At 46.2% G+C, this 16815-nt stretch overlaps 1 protein-coding gene across 9 annotated transcripts in view; it reads right to left on the reverse strand.

The window, feature by feature from the left end:
• Positions 1 to 831: 831 nt before the first annotated feature.
• Positions 832 to 16815, reverse strand: part of AKAP13 (A-kinase anchoring protein 13) — a 199102-nt gene continuing 183118 nt past the window's right edge. For 8 of the 9 annotated variants that reach the window (XM_085234171.1, XM_085234170.1, XM_085234174.1 and 5 more), the window contains 11 exons: positions 16040 to 16116; positions 14551 to 14732; positions 14384 to 14466; positions 13855 to 14034; positions 13062 to 13226; positions 11201 to 11271; positions 10649 to 10693; positions 9707 to 9757; positions 8756 to 9205; positions 6960 to 7272; positions 832 to 6155 (listed from right to left, as the gene is read on the reverse strand). In XM_085234171.1, coding sequence (XP_085090297.1) covers positions 6106 to 6155; positions 6960 to 7272; positions 8756 to 9205; positions 9707 to 9757; positions 10649 to 10693; positions 11201 to 11271; positions 13062 to 13226; positions 13855 to 14034; positions 14384 to 14466; positions 14551 to 14732; positions 16040 to 16116 — 1667 coding nt within the window. In that variant the 3' untranslated portion in view covers positions 832 to 6105. The remainder of the gene's footprint in view (positions 6156 to 6959; positions 7273 to 8755; positions 9206 to 9706; positions 9758 to 10648; positions 10694 to 11200; positions 11272 to 13061; positions 13227 to 13854; positions 14035 to 14383; positions 14467 to 14550; positions 14733 to 16039; positions 16117 to 16815) is intronic. The other variant, XM_085234169.1, reaches the window with a different exon arrangement.

Raw genomic sequence — 16815 nt, forward strand, 5'->3', positions numbered from 1 at the left:
GTTCTGGGGGCACCCAAAGCGTGGGGCTGAGGAGAAAGCACTCTTCAAATGCTTTGGTAAATAGGTGAGTGAGGATGAATGGGAATGCAAATAAAAGGAGGACCGTGCTCAGGCTTGGAGGTACAGGAGAGCCCTTTCATCTCCCATCCCACGCCCTGGGAGCTGTCAGGCTCTGAGCTCCATGGCAGCAGGCACACACTGGGGCACAGACACCAGGTGGGTTTTATACACAGCACAAGCAACAGAGAAGTGAGCTGGGGGGAAACGCAGCACCCTGCTGGCCAATGGGGTGTTGGAGGGGGGCTGGCATTTCCCAGTGCCTGGTAAGAACCAGCTCATCTGGCATACAGCGTTCCCTCCACAGCGTGAGGCAGCATTTCCAGTTCTCAGCCAAATGAGATAAAACACCCTGGGACCAGAGTTACCAGGTTTTGACTGAGATAAGCGGTAATTTCAGTGGGTGACAAAAAATACAAGGCATAAGAGCACCTGCAGCCACCACCTGCCAGTTATCTCGGTGCCAGGAGTCTGCCTGGGATCTGAAGTGGTTGAGATAATGGCTGTGACACTTCCTCTTCTTGTAAAAGGATGAAAAAGAGTGGGTGAAAGAGCTGAACATCACTACGACCCTTAAGCAGATTGTAAATCTTCAAAGAGGAGAAAAATAAAGAGTCCAAGGGGTGCATGGTGGAACCCTGATGGTAAAAGCCATGCAAACGTTAGATTACAGGTAGGGCTGCATCTGCTGCTTCCCCCCCTTCCCCTCCCCCCCCGTGCTACAAAGTCAAAAACAGGAATACCAGAGGGGTGGGAAGAAATCAGGTAGAAAACTCAGACTTAAAATCAAATTTATTTAGAGGAAAAATGACTTTACAAGAGGTTGATGCTGATAACTAAAAAGGAAGATAAATAAAAGCTCGTTACAAAACCTAATGGTTTCTGGCAAGTTACAGAAAAACTGAAGAATTTTACACAGTCAATAACCTGCTCACTTTTTACATAATTACAAATTAACATACAGCAATTAGGTTTTACCCTCTTTTTTTAAAAATTCCTTTTTTTTTAAACTTTTTTTTTTTAATTTTTTATGGGTTCAACATGAAAATGCAAAGCATATTTTTTATCTCTCTCTTTTTTTTTTTTTTCTTTTTTTTTTTAAGAAACAAACCAAAGGCTTGTATATGGGGTTGTTGTAATACACCTCCTAACGCTCTGGGCATTACTCAAGTGCATTCCACATTAGTACAAGACAAACACCAGGCTAAACTTTAACCATAGGCGAACTGAACTGGATGTCAGATTATTTTTGCTTTGAGTCACCGTTTAATATCGATAGAACAATAAAATACTTCAGAGAATGGAAATGGTTGATACCTATAGACAGCTTAAATACATACAAAGCTCACAGCCGTAGGCCAAGCAGTGAACGTCATCCTGCCCCCCGACCCCCCAAGCGAAGGAAGCAGAATATATTTGGGCAAAGCATCAGTGTCAGTGAAATGCGTGTGGAAGGAAAGGCATCGAGCCCCAAAATGCAGGTGGGCCGGGAGCCGACGCTGTGCTTCCCGTGCCCCAGGAGCCAGAGGTGTGTCCAGTTCAGCTTGCCTATCTTTAAAACTTAGCTGCATCGTTGGATCAAGAACTCATCGCTGATTGCTGCCCCTTCTGACAAGCGACACAAGAGTTAGGAGCAGTAGGGGAGGGTGTGTTTTTTTCTCTTTAAAAGGGTGCCTTAAATTATGTTGAATTCCCAAACCTGACCAGCAGGCAGAATAACTTCCAGAGTTCTGGTTAACAAGGAATGTTTTATTGGATTTAAGCAGATGCTCTCTCCTGTGCCCCCTGCCATTCCTCCCTTGCACTGTTTCAGACACCCTACACAGCTTCCTTGGCGTTTGGCACCTGATGAACCTCTCCTGACCCGGTGGCAATGGGAAGGGACTGGGTTCGGGCGTTTTGCTAACAGCTTTGAGATATCCTCATGCAGCAAGGAAGGTGCAAAGACTTCAGCCTCTACAGATGCTCTTGCCTCTGTACAAACCCGCTCAAGCTCATGGCATTGCTTTTCAGCAGTGGTCAAACTCCAAGAGGAGGAGGAGGAGGAGAGTGGTGGTAGCGTGAGGTCATACAGGGTGACACAGCCAGGCCATCAGAAGCCAACTGCTCCACTCCTGATGCCTGCTCCTAAGTGCCATGGTGTGAGGCCAGGGGGACTTCGTGAGCAAATGGCTGCTGGGCTCTCCCGTGGGGAAAGGGCTCACCCTGCCTGTGGTGGGACCGTAGTCACATTCACATCCACTTTGGTCTAATAATGATACAAAATGCTTGGCCCTTTGTCCCCTCCCTGAACAAGGGCAGGTCGGTGCTGGTAACACTGCTCTGTGCAGCTTGGGCTGTGCTGGGTATGCGGAGGGGAAAGCAATTACACAGCTGATTGTCTCCACGTAACCAAACCGAAAAGTGACACGACCAGTTCCATTTAAAGTGCTTTAAGGCATCACACTGAGAGAAAGTCACATGCTGAGATGATCACATCATTTAAGAGAAACTAAGGCAAACCCCACACACCTGCACCGAGTCCTACACCCACAGCTGCTCCCTGCTCCCATGGTCTCCTGGTGTTCCCAGCTGATACTGACCACCTTTGTACTTCATCTGAAACAGTGCCAAAACTGTTCTATGCCCCAGGAATGCCTCATGGGATGAGGATGCTTGGGTTCTCTGAGTGAGATCGAGGCTCTGGGAACCAGATCTGGCATCAGGTTGGGCTGAAGGAAAAACGGGCTCTCAGCACCTGCAGGATGGGTGCCAGGCCTCGATCTGAAGCAAACATGATTTTAAGGCTGGGAAAAGGTGCTGTAAAACTGGGACTGTAGTCTAGCAGACAACCTTAAGCAACCTGCAGGGATCAGAGCAGGAATCAGACTCTGGGAACCTATGCCAAGCATTTCCAAAGAAAACCTGAGTGGGAAAAAAACAAAAGGCTGAAGAGGTAAAAACAAGTCCTCACCTTCCTATAAGTAACAGAAGGAAGAAGCTGTGTGGGAGTAAAGGCTTCAATCCAAATAAAGTGAGTCATGTAGCAACGTACATCCTCCAGTGACAAAGCTCTGTCCGCTGCGATGTCAGACACAAACAGCTTTGATGTGCAGTATTTCCCTTCAGGATAGCTCTGATTCAAACCCACAGCATCTTTGACAAATGGGCCTTTGGAGATCATGCAGCAAACACTATTTTCTGCGAGGGCTCTGAGTGCTTGTTTTGGGTTGCACAGGTCAGAAGAGGGACTGAAACCAGGCAGACTCAGCCCTGCTGCTGTGGGTCTCCCTGCTGAGACCCTCCTCAGAGCTACAGGACATTCCCCTGCTTTGTGACTTCAAGTAGTGCTGGGGAAAAGACACGGGGATGAGAAGAAAAGCTCAGACTGGCAAAGGCCATTACAGATTCCAGGGAATGCTCAGAAACATCGAGGACCCGATCTCTGTTTATACAACACTAAATGAGCCATGCTCTGGTTTGGTTTCCAAAAACTTCAGCTTGGCACATGTGTTTTCCCAGCCATGCAAACAGTGGGGCAGAAGCTAACCTGCTCAGTGGGTGCTTTTCTTGTTGAGAAGACAACACCAGTACTTCCAGCCAAGAGGAGCTGCCCAGATCCACCCAGGCCCTCACAGCTCTGCAGGACCCTGTGGTGTTTTGCTCTCCCTTTGCCTCCAAGAAGCATGAGAAAACCTAAGGAAAATATTTAACCAAAGAAGAGAGCTGATAGGACTTTTGTCTGAAGTCACCAATTCTCTTCCCAGACTTTCCTGGCATGAAGATGCTCTGCCCTACAGAAAGCTCTCAGTTGAAATCATGTAACTCTGGGCACAGCACTGCCCACACCCCAGTTGGGTAGGAACCAGGGAATCAGAACGTTGGGTTTACCAATCTCTTGGTAAGAAAATAAAAACAAAAATGGGGGGCAGGGGGAAAGGAAGAAAAAAAATCAAATCACTCCCAAATCCCCAAACAAAAGCAAAATAAAAAAATAAAACCAAGTAAACTTCTTTAAGAAAAAAAAACCTCTTTCAAATAAACAGAAAGATAAATAATTTTGCAAGCCCCGCTTGCAATTAAAAATAAGCACCAAATAACATTAAAAAAAAAAGCAAAATAAAAATAAAATCTCAACCTTTTTCCTTTCTTCTTTTTTTTTTTTTTTAATTTTATCTTAGTAGTTCAGAGAGCTTCAGTAGCAAGCAGGTGGCTCTTAGGGCTCCTGCACAGACCATCAGAGCATCCCCCTCACCTGCAGCGCTGCCGATCTGCATCAGCACTCAACTCTGAAAACTGCTGTGTGTTCCTAGCTTGGGAGAAGCTAAATCAAATGACAGTGCAACTAAAGAACTGTTGTGTTGTGTGGTTTTTCTTTTTTTTTCATTAAAGCAAAACTGGTAGGAAAGGAAATGCACTCAGCAACTTCCAAGTTGGAGCAAACCTTTGAGTTATTTTGGAGCTGATAAGGTCCTATCACCATTCACAGATCCACTCGGCCAACTGACCTCAGAGAGTTTGGAATAATCATGCAAGGAACAGAAGTGACTTGCTGCATTCCTCTTCTGTGCTGTACTCCACAGCTGTATGAACACCCCACTGTCTGCACATGCTTCTATAGAGGCAGACTTGGCAGTGCTACGTGAACAACTGAGCTTGACGATGCTAGAGGTCTTTTCCAACTGAAATGACTCTATGATTCTGCATCGAGGGCTGTCCTCAAACCTTCCCCTTCTGCTGAGGGTGACACAAATGTGCTCACAAAGCAAAGGACATGCACCTGGCATGCCAGCCTTTGGATCTGCTGCACAGTGGTTTTGTCCATGTGAATATATTTTTCTGCCCAGAAACAAGTGCACAATGCTGCACAGGCATGGGACCGAAGAGCTGTCTCCTCAGAGTTCACTCTGCTCTGACCTATCTCACCGACGTGCTCTGAAATTGCCAGTGCTCTGCCTTAGAAACAAGCTGGAGAAGCTGACAAAATCCAGAGGAAGAGAAGCCTAGCGGTAATGCAAAGAGTGGAGGAAAGAAAGCACAAATAACAGAACCAAGGTCCCTCAAAGCAGATTTCCAGCCACCTTTCCCATAAGCCATCAGGCTTGCAGGAAGGGATGTCGAACAACTGGAGAAATAGATCCTGGCAATACAAATCTTTATGTAAGACATGAGAAGGAATGAGCTGTAGCTCCAAGAGAGTGCTTAAAAAAAAGCTGCTTAGCGTTCTTCCTACTTGATGACCTTCTGTCCTGGCTTCCTAGGGTTGCCTTCCAAGCCTCCCCAGTTTCTCTTTTCTGCATCACTTTAAATATACTCCAAGTTCTGCTTGATTCTGGAAACAGTTTGACACGTAACTCCTCCCGCCCCACATAAATCTCTTTGGAGATCTTCAATTTTATTTGTTTCCTGATTTTTTCTTTTGAACACTGCTACTCTTCCCCGGTGTGCAGTGCCTTGCTGAAAGCCAGCACCCTCGCCATGAGCACCAAGGGGCGTGCGGGTCAGTGGCGTTATAGCTGGGGCAGTAGGACAAAATATTTGATATCCAAACGCTCCCTGAAAGGCATCACCTATCCCCACGGGCCGAGCTAAGCTTGGCTGTACAGACCTAAGCATATCCCAGTGGATACATAGATACAGAGATGGGTATGTACAGTATATCTATATATGCCAGTGTGTACGCACCATTTGTACAGTCCTAATCTTTTTCTGAATGCTTGGTTTTGGTTACCTTCCCCAGAAAAGGGGAATATGAAGGCACAGACCCCTTAAGGCTATTTTCTCTCATCCCTTAGCAGTACGAACAGACTGCAAACATCCGTCCCAACCGACCTGAATCCAGGTTTGCACAGGGAGATGGTACCACTTGCTGTGCGGGAAGCCTCTGCGGTGACAACTCACGCAAACCCAAGGAAAGAGGCCCTTTCCCACCACTTTATAAACTTTCAGAACGTTTTAATGAAAACCTCCAGATGCTTGTCAGGTGCAGGCACCAGCACTGTGCTGTGGGTCGGGCAGGGAGATGTCCACTGTATGAAAGCTGAGAGTGACCGATGGAGCCGTCCCCACTCAGCAGAAGATCTCCTCACCCTCTGGAGGTGCTTCTGATGAATGAGAATCTGAGGGGAAAAGAAACAAGTGGGAATCACTATGGGAATACAGCAATATAGCAAGCAGAGCAGGATTCCCTTCAGATATGTGGAAACCCTGTTTCTCTACCCAATCCTTTGGGGACCTTGAAAGATGTCGAGTTCCCAGTGAGCTATCAGGAAATTACAGCCATTAGGAAAACTGCTGAATTTCCTGGACATGAGCTGGAAAACATGAATGAGTTAAGATGTATCAGCGGGTCACCTGAAAGCTTGAGATCAACCTGTGTATGGGCAAGAGGTCTGAAGTGCAGAACTGAGTGCTATGGGGATGAAAAACTATGGGAGGGTAAAAAAAAGCCACATTTAGTTTTTAGATCAACAGACAAGGTAGACCAGCTCGGGGGGAGTGTCCAGGGGAAGGGTTGGAGGCATTGCTTACAAACTAGAACAGAACTATAAATGTCAGCAGTGCTGCCAGAGGATCTCGAGGCAGACCGGAAGATTCCACGCAGGTTCGGAAAGCATGAAAGCGTGATCCCTTCTGAGGCAGAGCAAGCTGAAAAACACAGAGAGAAGCCATCTTGTGGAAGCTGCTCAGAATAGGACATGGAAGGGAAGGAGAAGAGAGGCAACATGGCCCTCTGACAACCCCAGCGGCTGTGGAGGAGAGGTCACTTGAAGCTGGGAATTTCACTCATCACACCTGATCTTCTCTGTCCTTCTCTGTTACCATCTCTGTTCAAGGCCAAATAGCTTCCACAGGTTCACTGGCTGGAAGGGAATTCCAGCTCATTGACCCTAAAAACACATCTGCGACCTCCTGACACTCACCAGATTCCTGGGAGCGATGTCCCCTGCCCTTTTTCTTCTTTTCCTTCTTTTCCTTTGGTTTGGATAAACTGAAGAGGCGAGTAGGCATCTGGGGCTGTTCCTCAGCTGCCTTGTTAGTCTGGTTTGTTGTGCTAAGCAAATGGGAAGTGCTTTTCTCTTTGTGTGTCCTTGAAAGATTGTTCCTTTTGGGGGAGACAGACAGTTCTGCATCAGAGTGCCCTTGCTTAGGAAACGAGGGGCTCTTCTGCTTGGAGGTGCCTTCGAGGCTGGATTGGGAGCAAACCCTTGCAAGTTTCTCATGTCGATTTGACACCTAAAGAAGAAAAGAAACAAGTTTCACTGGTGTATGGAAGAGGGTAGTGGAGAGTCTAGAGAGAGAAAAGATGTTTCCAAGACCACTCACAGAGACCACCACTCATTCAGCAGCTACAAAGCAGAGCCATGCAAGCAAAGCCCTTTCTGTGTAAGACAGGCAATGCATACAGAGTAACGCTCCTGTATCTTTTACTCCCACATGTAAAATCAACAAACCAAGGGCAAACATTCTCTAAGATCTCGATACCACGACTCACCCGGCGCTATTAGTGCACACAGACAGTGGCAGCAGGCCAAGAGGAGTGTGCTCTCCGGGCAGCATGCAGCACCAGCCAGGCATGTGGCAAAGGAAGCCTTCCCAAGAGAAAGATGAAAGCAAAACATTTCCCTGATTTTTCTTAACGTCTGTCTCAGGGTATAATTGAGCCCTCACATTCAAAGGGAAGATCAAAACAACAGCTCAACAAAGCCTGCCGAGCCCTCTATTAATAGCTCTGAACTGTCAGTGAGATGCCTGCATGAGAAGGAGCTTCCTTCCCTTGATCCTGAGCCCTCAGTTACTTTACCTCTCGACCTCTCCCATAGCACCCCATGCCCCAGCGCACTGATGGATGCTGAGGAAGCTGTGCTGTGTGCTCCTGGCCTGACCAGGGCTGGGCTGGGAAGGAGCAAGCGATCCCTGGGTGATTTGCTTTACAGAGTTTACTGCTGAGCTCTGCAATTAGTCCATTCAGGCACCCAAAATAATTTCAGTTCCGCAATCCAGCATTTACAAGCTAATTTTGTTACAGCTCTAAGCAAATTGCATTCGAAATCAGGGAGTTATAAACAAACAAACGTTCAACAGCTGGCTTAAGGTTCAAACTCAACCCATGTTTTGCAAACTGATGCATGCTCTCCTCAGCATGCTAAAAAATGCACAGCACAGAACAAGATCTGTGCTTTTTAGCTCTGGACAGTCCTACACCAGAAGCTTCTCACACCAGAGCAAGTGACCTTTGGGCCACGTCCAGACTGCAGATGCCTCTTTAGGACAGGGACACCACTTGTCTCTGCTGGATAATGCTTGTGGAGGCAGACTTAAGCCCACAGTCTGTAAACAAAAAGGCATTGACAGAGCCACTGTATGTCAAAGTGAGCAGCAACATTTGGGCTGTTCCTTAGAATAAATCCTCATCTGCCTCAATGCTCCACAAAGCCAAATCCATGTGGAGTGAATGTGGAAGGCAACACTTCAGACATCCCAGCGCATCCTCCCCACATGCCTCTGCCAAACAGAGGCACAAGGAAGTGCGAAATGCTCGGCAGCAATGCTTCAGTGGCTTTTGAGGTGTAAGGAAAGAGCCAGCTTTAAGCGTCAGGCCCTGCATACCCAGGGCTGGGCTAAAGCCAGGCAGTTGGTGCCTCAGGGCAGACAGCCGACTGGGAGCTCCCAGCAGAGCACAGCTCCCTGTGAGAGCCTGCCTGTTGGCAGCATTTACCTGGTTGTCATCATGCTCCAACCACATTTGAGGTTGTCGCTCTATGTCCTTCCTGAGTTGCTCCCACTCCTTATCCAGCTGCTTCTGCTTACTGTGAAGTTTCTCCATTTCAAGCTGGTAGGAGGCTTTCAACTGCCGCAGCTCATCCCGCCTGCACTCCAGCTCCTGCCACCCTTTCTGGATCTCCTCCTCCCTCTTGGCCAGTTGGATTTCCAGCTCCGCCAGCTTCTTCTCCCGTGCTTCGCACTCCTTCTCTGCCCTCCTCTTCTCCTCCTGGTGCTGAGCCTGTTGCTTCTTCAGGTTGGCGAGTTCCTGGCGCTGCTTCTCCAGGTTGCGCTGCTTCTCCTGCTCCAGCAGTGAGGCTGGGCGGAAGAAGCCTCGGGACAGGGCCCTCTCACTCAAGGCCAGCTTCTGGCCCTCGATGTAGGTGTCCTGCTGTAGGACAACGCCCTGGGAGGGAAGGAGGGAGACATCACTGCAGGGCCCACTCCAGGATGAGCAGCTCCACATCCGAGCAATCGGGGCACTGCCAAACTGCATCTTTTTCTACCATGTTTAGCATTCAGCTGAGGATGCCGTAGTGGCAGCTTTGCTGGTCTAAACATCCACCTACAGCTTCCCAAATGGAAGCAGCGTGCCAGGCAGCAGCTGATTACTGTTGCTGTGCTGGGAGGCTGAACACAAATCTGCTGCAGGTATACTCCTGTATGGGCCATGCAGGAGTGGGGAAGAGGAAGGGCTTCTGGACTGTGTCCAGGCCTGGAGCACACAACACAAGAAAGGTGTGGAGCTGCCAGAGTGGGTTTAGAAGAAGCCATGAAGATGCTCAGAGGGTTGGAGCTGACTGAGGGAGCCGGGCTTGTTCAGCCTAGAGAGGAGAAGGCTCCAGGGTGAGCTCATTCCATGGCTTGGGCAAGCAGCGTGTGGAAGTAGAATGAAAGGGCAACATACCTGCAGAGCACTGAGCAGCTTACGGAGGCTGGTAACACTTTGAAGGACCTGCTACAAGAAAACAAAAGCACTGTTATTAGACCCCACTTGGTGCCAGGGCAGTAATAAAGCAACTTCCTTTTCCACTGTGACTCACTGGTGAGTCCAAGCTGCTGTCCCTCTATACCTTCTGTTTTTCTCACTCATCACCTGCAACAATTCTATCATTCCCTGGTACACAGCCCTCTTTCACCCTGGCAGACCCATACAAATTCTCTTGTCGTTTTACAGGAAAACTGTAGTGCAGCAGACACACAAATACAGCAAGTATACTAATGAAGGTTCCCAGAAAACAGGTACATGCAAACAATCGTGCATCGCCAAGTAGCCAAGAGCAAAACACTTTGGAGTAATGCTCTAGCCCAAAACATATGTTTAGCCCAGCTAAAAAAATTCTCTGAATCTCATATATTCACCTATTGAAGAAGAAAAAAAACACAGAATAAGAGAAAAACACAGTGGTGTTTGCAATATTGGTGCTATAGCCAGTGTTAAGAGAACAGCTTCTCATTCTGACTTTAATGCTAATTGGAGTTATGAATGTGTATCAAAGGGAGAATAGAAATCTAATTGCCCCAAATCACTGCACCTGCAACATAAAATTAAACTCTCTCTGTCTGCAGATGCACAATAAATACAGTCCTGCACATCCTAGTGGTAATTAACCCCTGATGCCTATAATCAGCACATATCATCCCGCTGGCAAGCAGATGACAATTAGCAAATTCCCTGTCTGAACATCCAAGGTTAAACAAATAAACGACACAGTGGGTTCAGCTGAATGTATTTAAAAGTCCACGTGTGCTCCAGCTAAAGTAATGTATTTTCTTTTACATTATCACCTATTGAGACAAATTCACTTATCACTTAAATGAAGAAAACAGCAACAGAATCGATTCTTACCTCGCTGTTCCTTTTCAATATGAACATCAGGTTAGCATTTCCAGCCTGTAAAAAGATTACGCTTCATATGAGGACAAATGAGAAATCGTAACAAATATGTTGTGAAGCAGAACTAACGACAGATACATTAATCCCCCTCCCCTCCACGTTCGATTCTGGGACGATTCATGTATGTTTTCAGGTGAGTTAGAATGGCATCAAATCACGTATTAATTAGGTATCATTTAGAGTTATGTGCTGAATCGATCCCCAGGAAGAATAGGTGCAAGGTTCTATGTGACCCTGTCATTTTAATAACGACGCATAATTGAACACATGCTTCAGCTGATCTGCAGACAGATGGCACAACCTCTGCCACAAAGGAATACTATTGGATTTTAAATGGTTCTCAAGTCAGGATATTAACTACAGCAGTATTTTGGTCTCCATACTTCCAATTTGATTTTATATTATTAGAATACAGCTCCTTGCCAACAAATTCGGGCCCTTTTCAAGACTTGAATTGTCACCTTCTTGAACTCAGAGTGGCCCTATAGATAAACCATGCAATACCTTCTTTAAAACACCATCTGACTCTGTTCTCCGTAGGTCCTGAGCATCGTCGCCTTCATCCTTCGTTCCACCTAAAGCAAGAAGCCAGCATTGACACTGGTTATTCAACGTTTTAAGCCACAGATGAACTTGCTAGTATCTGAGATTTCATACAGACAATGAGATGTGTCACAAGAAGGGCCACAGAGCTCTTTGCACTTTAACCAGATGTGTTTGCTTTCTTCATGCACTCAGTGTGTGAATTCAGACAAATTTTGACTTTGGTTTCAAACAATATCCTGATAAATCCGACATACACCTTTAACTTGTGCTCTGTCTAGCCCCCAAAGTGCTTTCTGCAAAAAAAAAAAAAAAAAAAACACAAAAAAAACACAAAAAAACCACTCACATTTGCTAACAAGTCATGAGGCAGAACAAAAGCAGATGGAGAAAAATAGCAATATCATCTCAGAGTGTATTATTGCAGGTACAGTTTCAGTGCCTCTCTGTCCAAATGTAATTTACAGCTGGGTTAGACTGCTGTGCAATACTGCTGTGTGATTTTATGTTAACAATTCGTCAGCAGTCTTAGTCATCAGAAACCTCTATCTTCAAAGGGATACTGGACATCTCTGTCTAGCTTCTCCCTGCATGGCTCCTATCACTGTTCCCAAGCACTGAACTGACTCATGGGGCCAGGAGGGCTGCAGCCATCACAGACCTGTTTTCTCACCACCTTCCGAGGCAGACTTTGCTACTTAAGACTGACCCTCACCCTCCTAGCAGACCTTTTTTTTGCTGCAACTCATCGTGGTACCTTCCACAGCTGAATAAACAGGTCATGCTTTATTTTCCTAACATCTCCCAAGACCCTATAACTATTGAACTACAATCTAATTCAAAAGATGGTGTTTCTAGGGGTAAATAAAAAAAATCACTCATCAAACAAAAAACAGCAGAAAGCAAGGAGGGGGGAGAGTGCTGGGCAATGAACAGCTTGAGGTTATGCCATTCATTCATCACCACAACAGAAAGAGGCCCAGTCTTGAACAACCAACCCCCTCCAGCCCTCAGCGTGAATATATTTGTCACGATGATGACAAGGCCTGTTGAGAGCTTTGCAGCTTTCCAATAGCCGGAAAAATCTCTACATAGTTCTCATGTCTGACTGTCTGGAGCTAACACTGCTCCTTTAATGCAGAAGGTCAGACGGGGTCCAACATCCCAATGCTGAGACAGACACTAGCGCAGCAAAACTGGCTGTATTGGGAGCATGAGAGAGACCACAGAGAAAGGAATTTGAGGACAGGGAAGTTTCTGATGACTAGGGGAAAGAAAGAGAGCATTGGGAAGCAGCCAACACTGCAGCTGAAATGAATATTCAGTCATTTGCTTGAGAGAGATTTAATTGCAGGAATAACACACGCAGTTGTGTGTGGAAATCAAATGCACAGAGAGCACAGACAGACGAAGGTGTTTGGTACAGCAGTACCATCATCATTTGCAAAGGCAACAGCACTGGTCTCCTGCTGGAAGGCAACTGAAGGATGAAGAACAGAACTGCAGGCATGCAGAACATGAAGAAGGTACTTTTAATGAAGCCAATTGTTTGTGTGTAGCACGTAAGTAAAGCAGGAAAGATGATTTAGAGAGAAAATAGAGAGTCGGGAGTGAAGAGTTCAATCCTCACATAGCCACAAGTTCTCAACTACCATTTCACCTGTACCTTTTTTCCTAATCTGATATTTAATCTAGCTACTAGCATTGCAGAAGAGTAGAGTAATCCAAACAGACCATCTGCTGAAGTCCTTCAGAAGGAACAGGACAGGATGACATGAAATATCATTAACAAATGCTGCTATGGGAGCACATAACTACTTACCCTTGGAGGCATTCATCTGGTGACTGTCAAATCCTCCAAAAGTTTCTGCCCTTTTAGGAAGAGAGACGGGGCCAACTCCTCCTTCTTCGTCAATGGCAGCACTGCTGAGTTGCTGCACAAGGGTGCTGCCCAGGTTCCTGTTCACCAGGTCTTGCAACAGTTCCACTGGGAAGATAAAATCAGCAATCTCTCTGTTACAGACCACCTCAGGCTTCTGAGCCATTTCCATCTCTATCTTCATGTGTTTTTCTATACTAAAGAAGAAATGTTTCTACAATGACACAACAACATGTGTCTCCCTTGCAAAAACTCACAACAGCATTTAATGATTTTCTACTCTTTCCAAAAAACACACTGAAAAGTTGTGTCAGTTTTCATTCAACCTTGCATTTGCCGATAGACTGCTTGTTCCCTGCAGACACCCTGAATACCTGCAGGAATTGGAGTCCCCCCAAACCTTGCTGAGCCCAAAGCACAGCGAAAGACAGCATGGTCTGTACTTCAGACAAGGATGAAATCTTGGGCTGTCCCTGACCTCAGCCCAGATTCAACACAGGCTTGTTCTTTGTGCTAAGACCTCTTTTGTGCCTTCTTTCAACAGCCATCAATATCTGCTTCCTTTCCTGATCCTTAGTATCTGTCCCTGACACACCATGAGTAGCAGTATCTCTTTATCTATGCTGTTATTCATTCACTGGGAACAAATAGGCTGCCCCTGTAAACACCGTGCTTGAGAACCAAGGGACTCACTGAAGGTGAGAGTGCTGTTTAGTGCCACGCTGAACTTGCTCACCTTCATTTATTGCAGTTTTCATAATGGCTTCTCCTTTTGGTGCTTCTTCAGTGTTGGCTCTGAAGAGCAGCCTGGAACCCGGCATGTCCTCTTGCATAGAGGAGTCTGCCATGTCACTGAAGATTTTGGCCTTTTCCTCCAGCAAGAGGAGGATCTGTCTATCCTTCTGCTGAAGTTGTTCTGTGGAGGTGAGCAGAAAACAGGAGTGAAGACTGAAAACAAAAGCTTTGGGAAGGAAGGAGAGCTATTCCTGAGATACTGGCCCCATCTAGTGGAATGCGGTGACACAGCTCTGCCCCTTGCAATCTCGCACAGCAACTGCATGCAGCAGGAACAAAGCACTGAGCTGTAAACAAGGTGAGGTGCAAACAAGGACTGCAACCATTTGCTGGATGCAGGATCCTCATTTCCTTGAAAAAGTTCAACTGTGCACACGGAAAAGGGCCACAAAACCCAACAATTGCTGTAAACTTCTGAAAACTTTTTTTTGAAAACAAGCTCTGTCTTCCTGTCCTGGGCAGTTCCTTACCTTTCAGTGCTCTGATTCTTGTGTCCGACAATTTCTTTTCAAATTCAGACTCACAAGGGACTCCTTCATCCTCATCCTTATCCCTGCATGAAAGAGACACATCTCAATAACCATCAGAACATGACCACGTGCATCACTCACCCTTCCAGAGCAGCTTGGTAGCTTACATGGTACTTATTGTGTCTTGAATGATCTGTATCCAGCCGTTCCGCTCTTCTTTGGAGCTGGCATGCACTTCCACCATTTCGGGATCTTTCACACCCATGCTGATCAGGAACAAACCCTTCTCTTCATGAGCCACTTCCCGTACGATTAGCTTCTTCAGAGAGATCACAGTGGATTTCTGGTCCTTCAGATGGAAAGAAACGGGTGAGGAGGGGCCAAACTACCTCACAATGAACATTCTAAACGTCCCACTACCAGTGCAACGAACACACTCAGGCAGTAAATATTTTTTGAAGCTGCTGGCTAATTAAAATAAGCATTTTGCTGGGGTCACAAACCAGAGAAGGGCTTGCTTTCTTCCACATTCCTGTAGGAAAACCAATTTCACTTCGGTCCATTTCAACAGGGAAGTAATTTAAAACGGAGTTTGGGGTTTTAAAAACTCTACCATATTTTTGCTCTATCCCCAGCAGACCTTTGATCTCATCTCCTCCTGTCCACACTCTTGAATCTGTCATTAATATTACAGCCCCTTATATGTAGTGAAGCTTGCTAGCAGCTGCTTCACACATATTGTCTTCAGTCTCACCCTAGGATAGAATAACACCTTACTTTCAAATCTCACAAAAACCTGCCTGTTCTCAGAAGCACAGTGGACGCCTGTGATGGACAAGACTTGTACATAAGAGGGTGCTCACTATGTGCTATAGTCTCCGTGTAAACAGCCTGCCTGGGTTAAAATATCCCATTGCTGCTGTGTGGGTGCCTTTGTGCACTTTCCAGGATGCTACACTTGGGTGACTTGGCAGCAATCACTAGCAGGACTTCTGTGCAAATCAGCTCCCTCTGTGTAGAGCCCCAGAGGAACTGGAATAACAGATTATCAACTTCCAAAATATTCCAATGGCCAAAAGGACACAAGGCTTAGCCAGTCCAAACTGTGTCTGCAACAGACCTAGTTAGCTACCAGACTGCCTTTCAGTAGAAGATCAGTGTGCCTCGACCTTTAGGAGACTGCATTCAAAAGTGACAGGTTTTGCTTTGGTGCATTACAACTGCATTCTCCTGACATTTATCCGTACGCTGCTCTGCTGAATTTACTGCAGTGGTATTCTCTACCCCCTCCCCAATAGCATTTCATAATATATGATAAGATTTGTTTTTACAATGCTTGCCTTATCCCATTACTCCCCTTCTCCCCAGCTCATGGCTTCAGTTTGCACAAACTGAAAAGGAGAATGTGCGTGGAGTGGCAGGAGGATTTTAAAGGCCAATTATCAGCGGTGCCAAGGCACTGCAGAAATCACCAGGGGGAGGTGTGGAACAATGACATGTTTTCCAATTGAAAAAACAGAGCTTGCCCAACAAACAGAAATGTTCTAAGCAGGAAAATGAAGTTGTTTAGCAGGCAGTGGCTGGCTTTACTGCATAACACACAGCAAGGGACCCTCACACAGAAAAGCAAAGGAGAAGAAAAGATTGAAACCTTACCAGTGAGGCAAAGACATATTTCTGGTCCTTTTCCTGAAGGAATATGAGCATGTCAGAGAGGAGAACAGCCTGGACTTCTGCAAAAGGAAAAAAATATATATATATAGGTGCTGTATAACCACGCAGCACACTCCTAAGCAGTTTTATCTTTTAATAACACTGGCCACTGGGGAGCACAAGGGCTGGTCTGGGATCAACTCCTGGTTAGATGCTGGAAGGGCCACGCAATGCAGAGCTGCCCTGGGAACACCCCTGGGTGGGAGGGCTGCTTTCCAGCCATGAACTGCCCAGAGGTAGGACATGGCATAGCAGCAAGAACTGGAGACGTAGAACAGAACTGTTTTCTCAAGCAATCAATATTTCAGCCCATGAGCAAAGTATCAGCACAGGAAGTTGGGGGTTTTATGTCTTTTTCAAAGAGTAGTTTGGGGAGTGTAAATTATTGTGCAACAGCAACATTTGTCAGCTGCACTTTCTTTCCAGGAAACAGCGACTTCAGGAGCCACCACTAGCTCTGTTCACAGACAAATAAAACCCCTGCTAACTCCAAGGGGAGCTAACAGAGCCCAGCTTGAGATGCAGGACCTTTATTTCATGGGAAAAGGAAGCACAGCATCAAGCAATTGAGAGGATTTTAAATCAGAATACGGACATTTCCCAAAGTACACGTACAGCCTTCCAAGTCTCCTAATGACACAGCATAAAGCTGCACAGTAAGTACCAAGTACAATACCCCACCCATATCCCTCAGTACAAAGAGTTTTTGTATTGTGTAC

Source organism: Meleagris gallopavo, chromosome 12, assembly GCF_905368555.1.
Source record: "Meleagris gallopavo chromosome 12, MGAL_WU_HG_1.1, whole genome shotgun sequence".
NCBI lineage: Eukaryota > Metazoa > Chordata > Aves > Galliformes > Phasianidae > Meleagris > Meleagris gallopavo.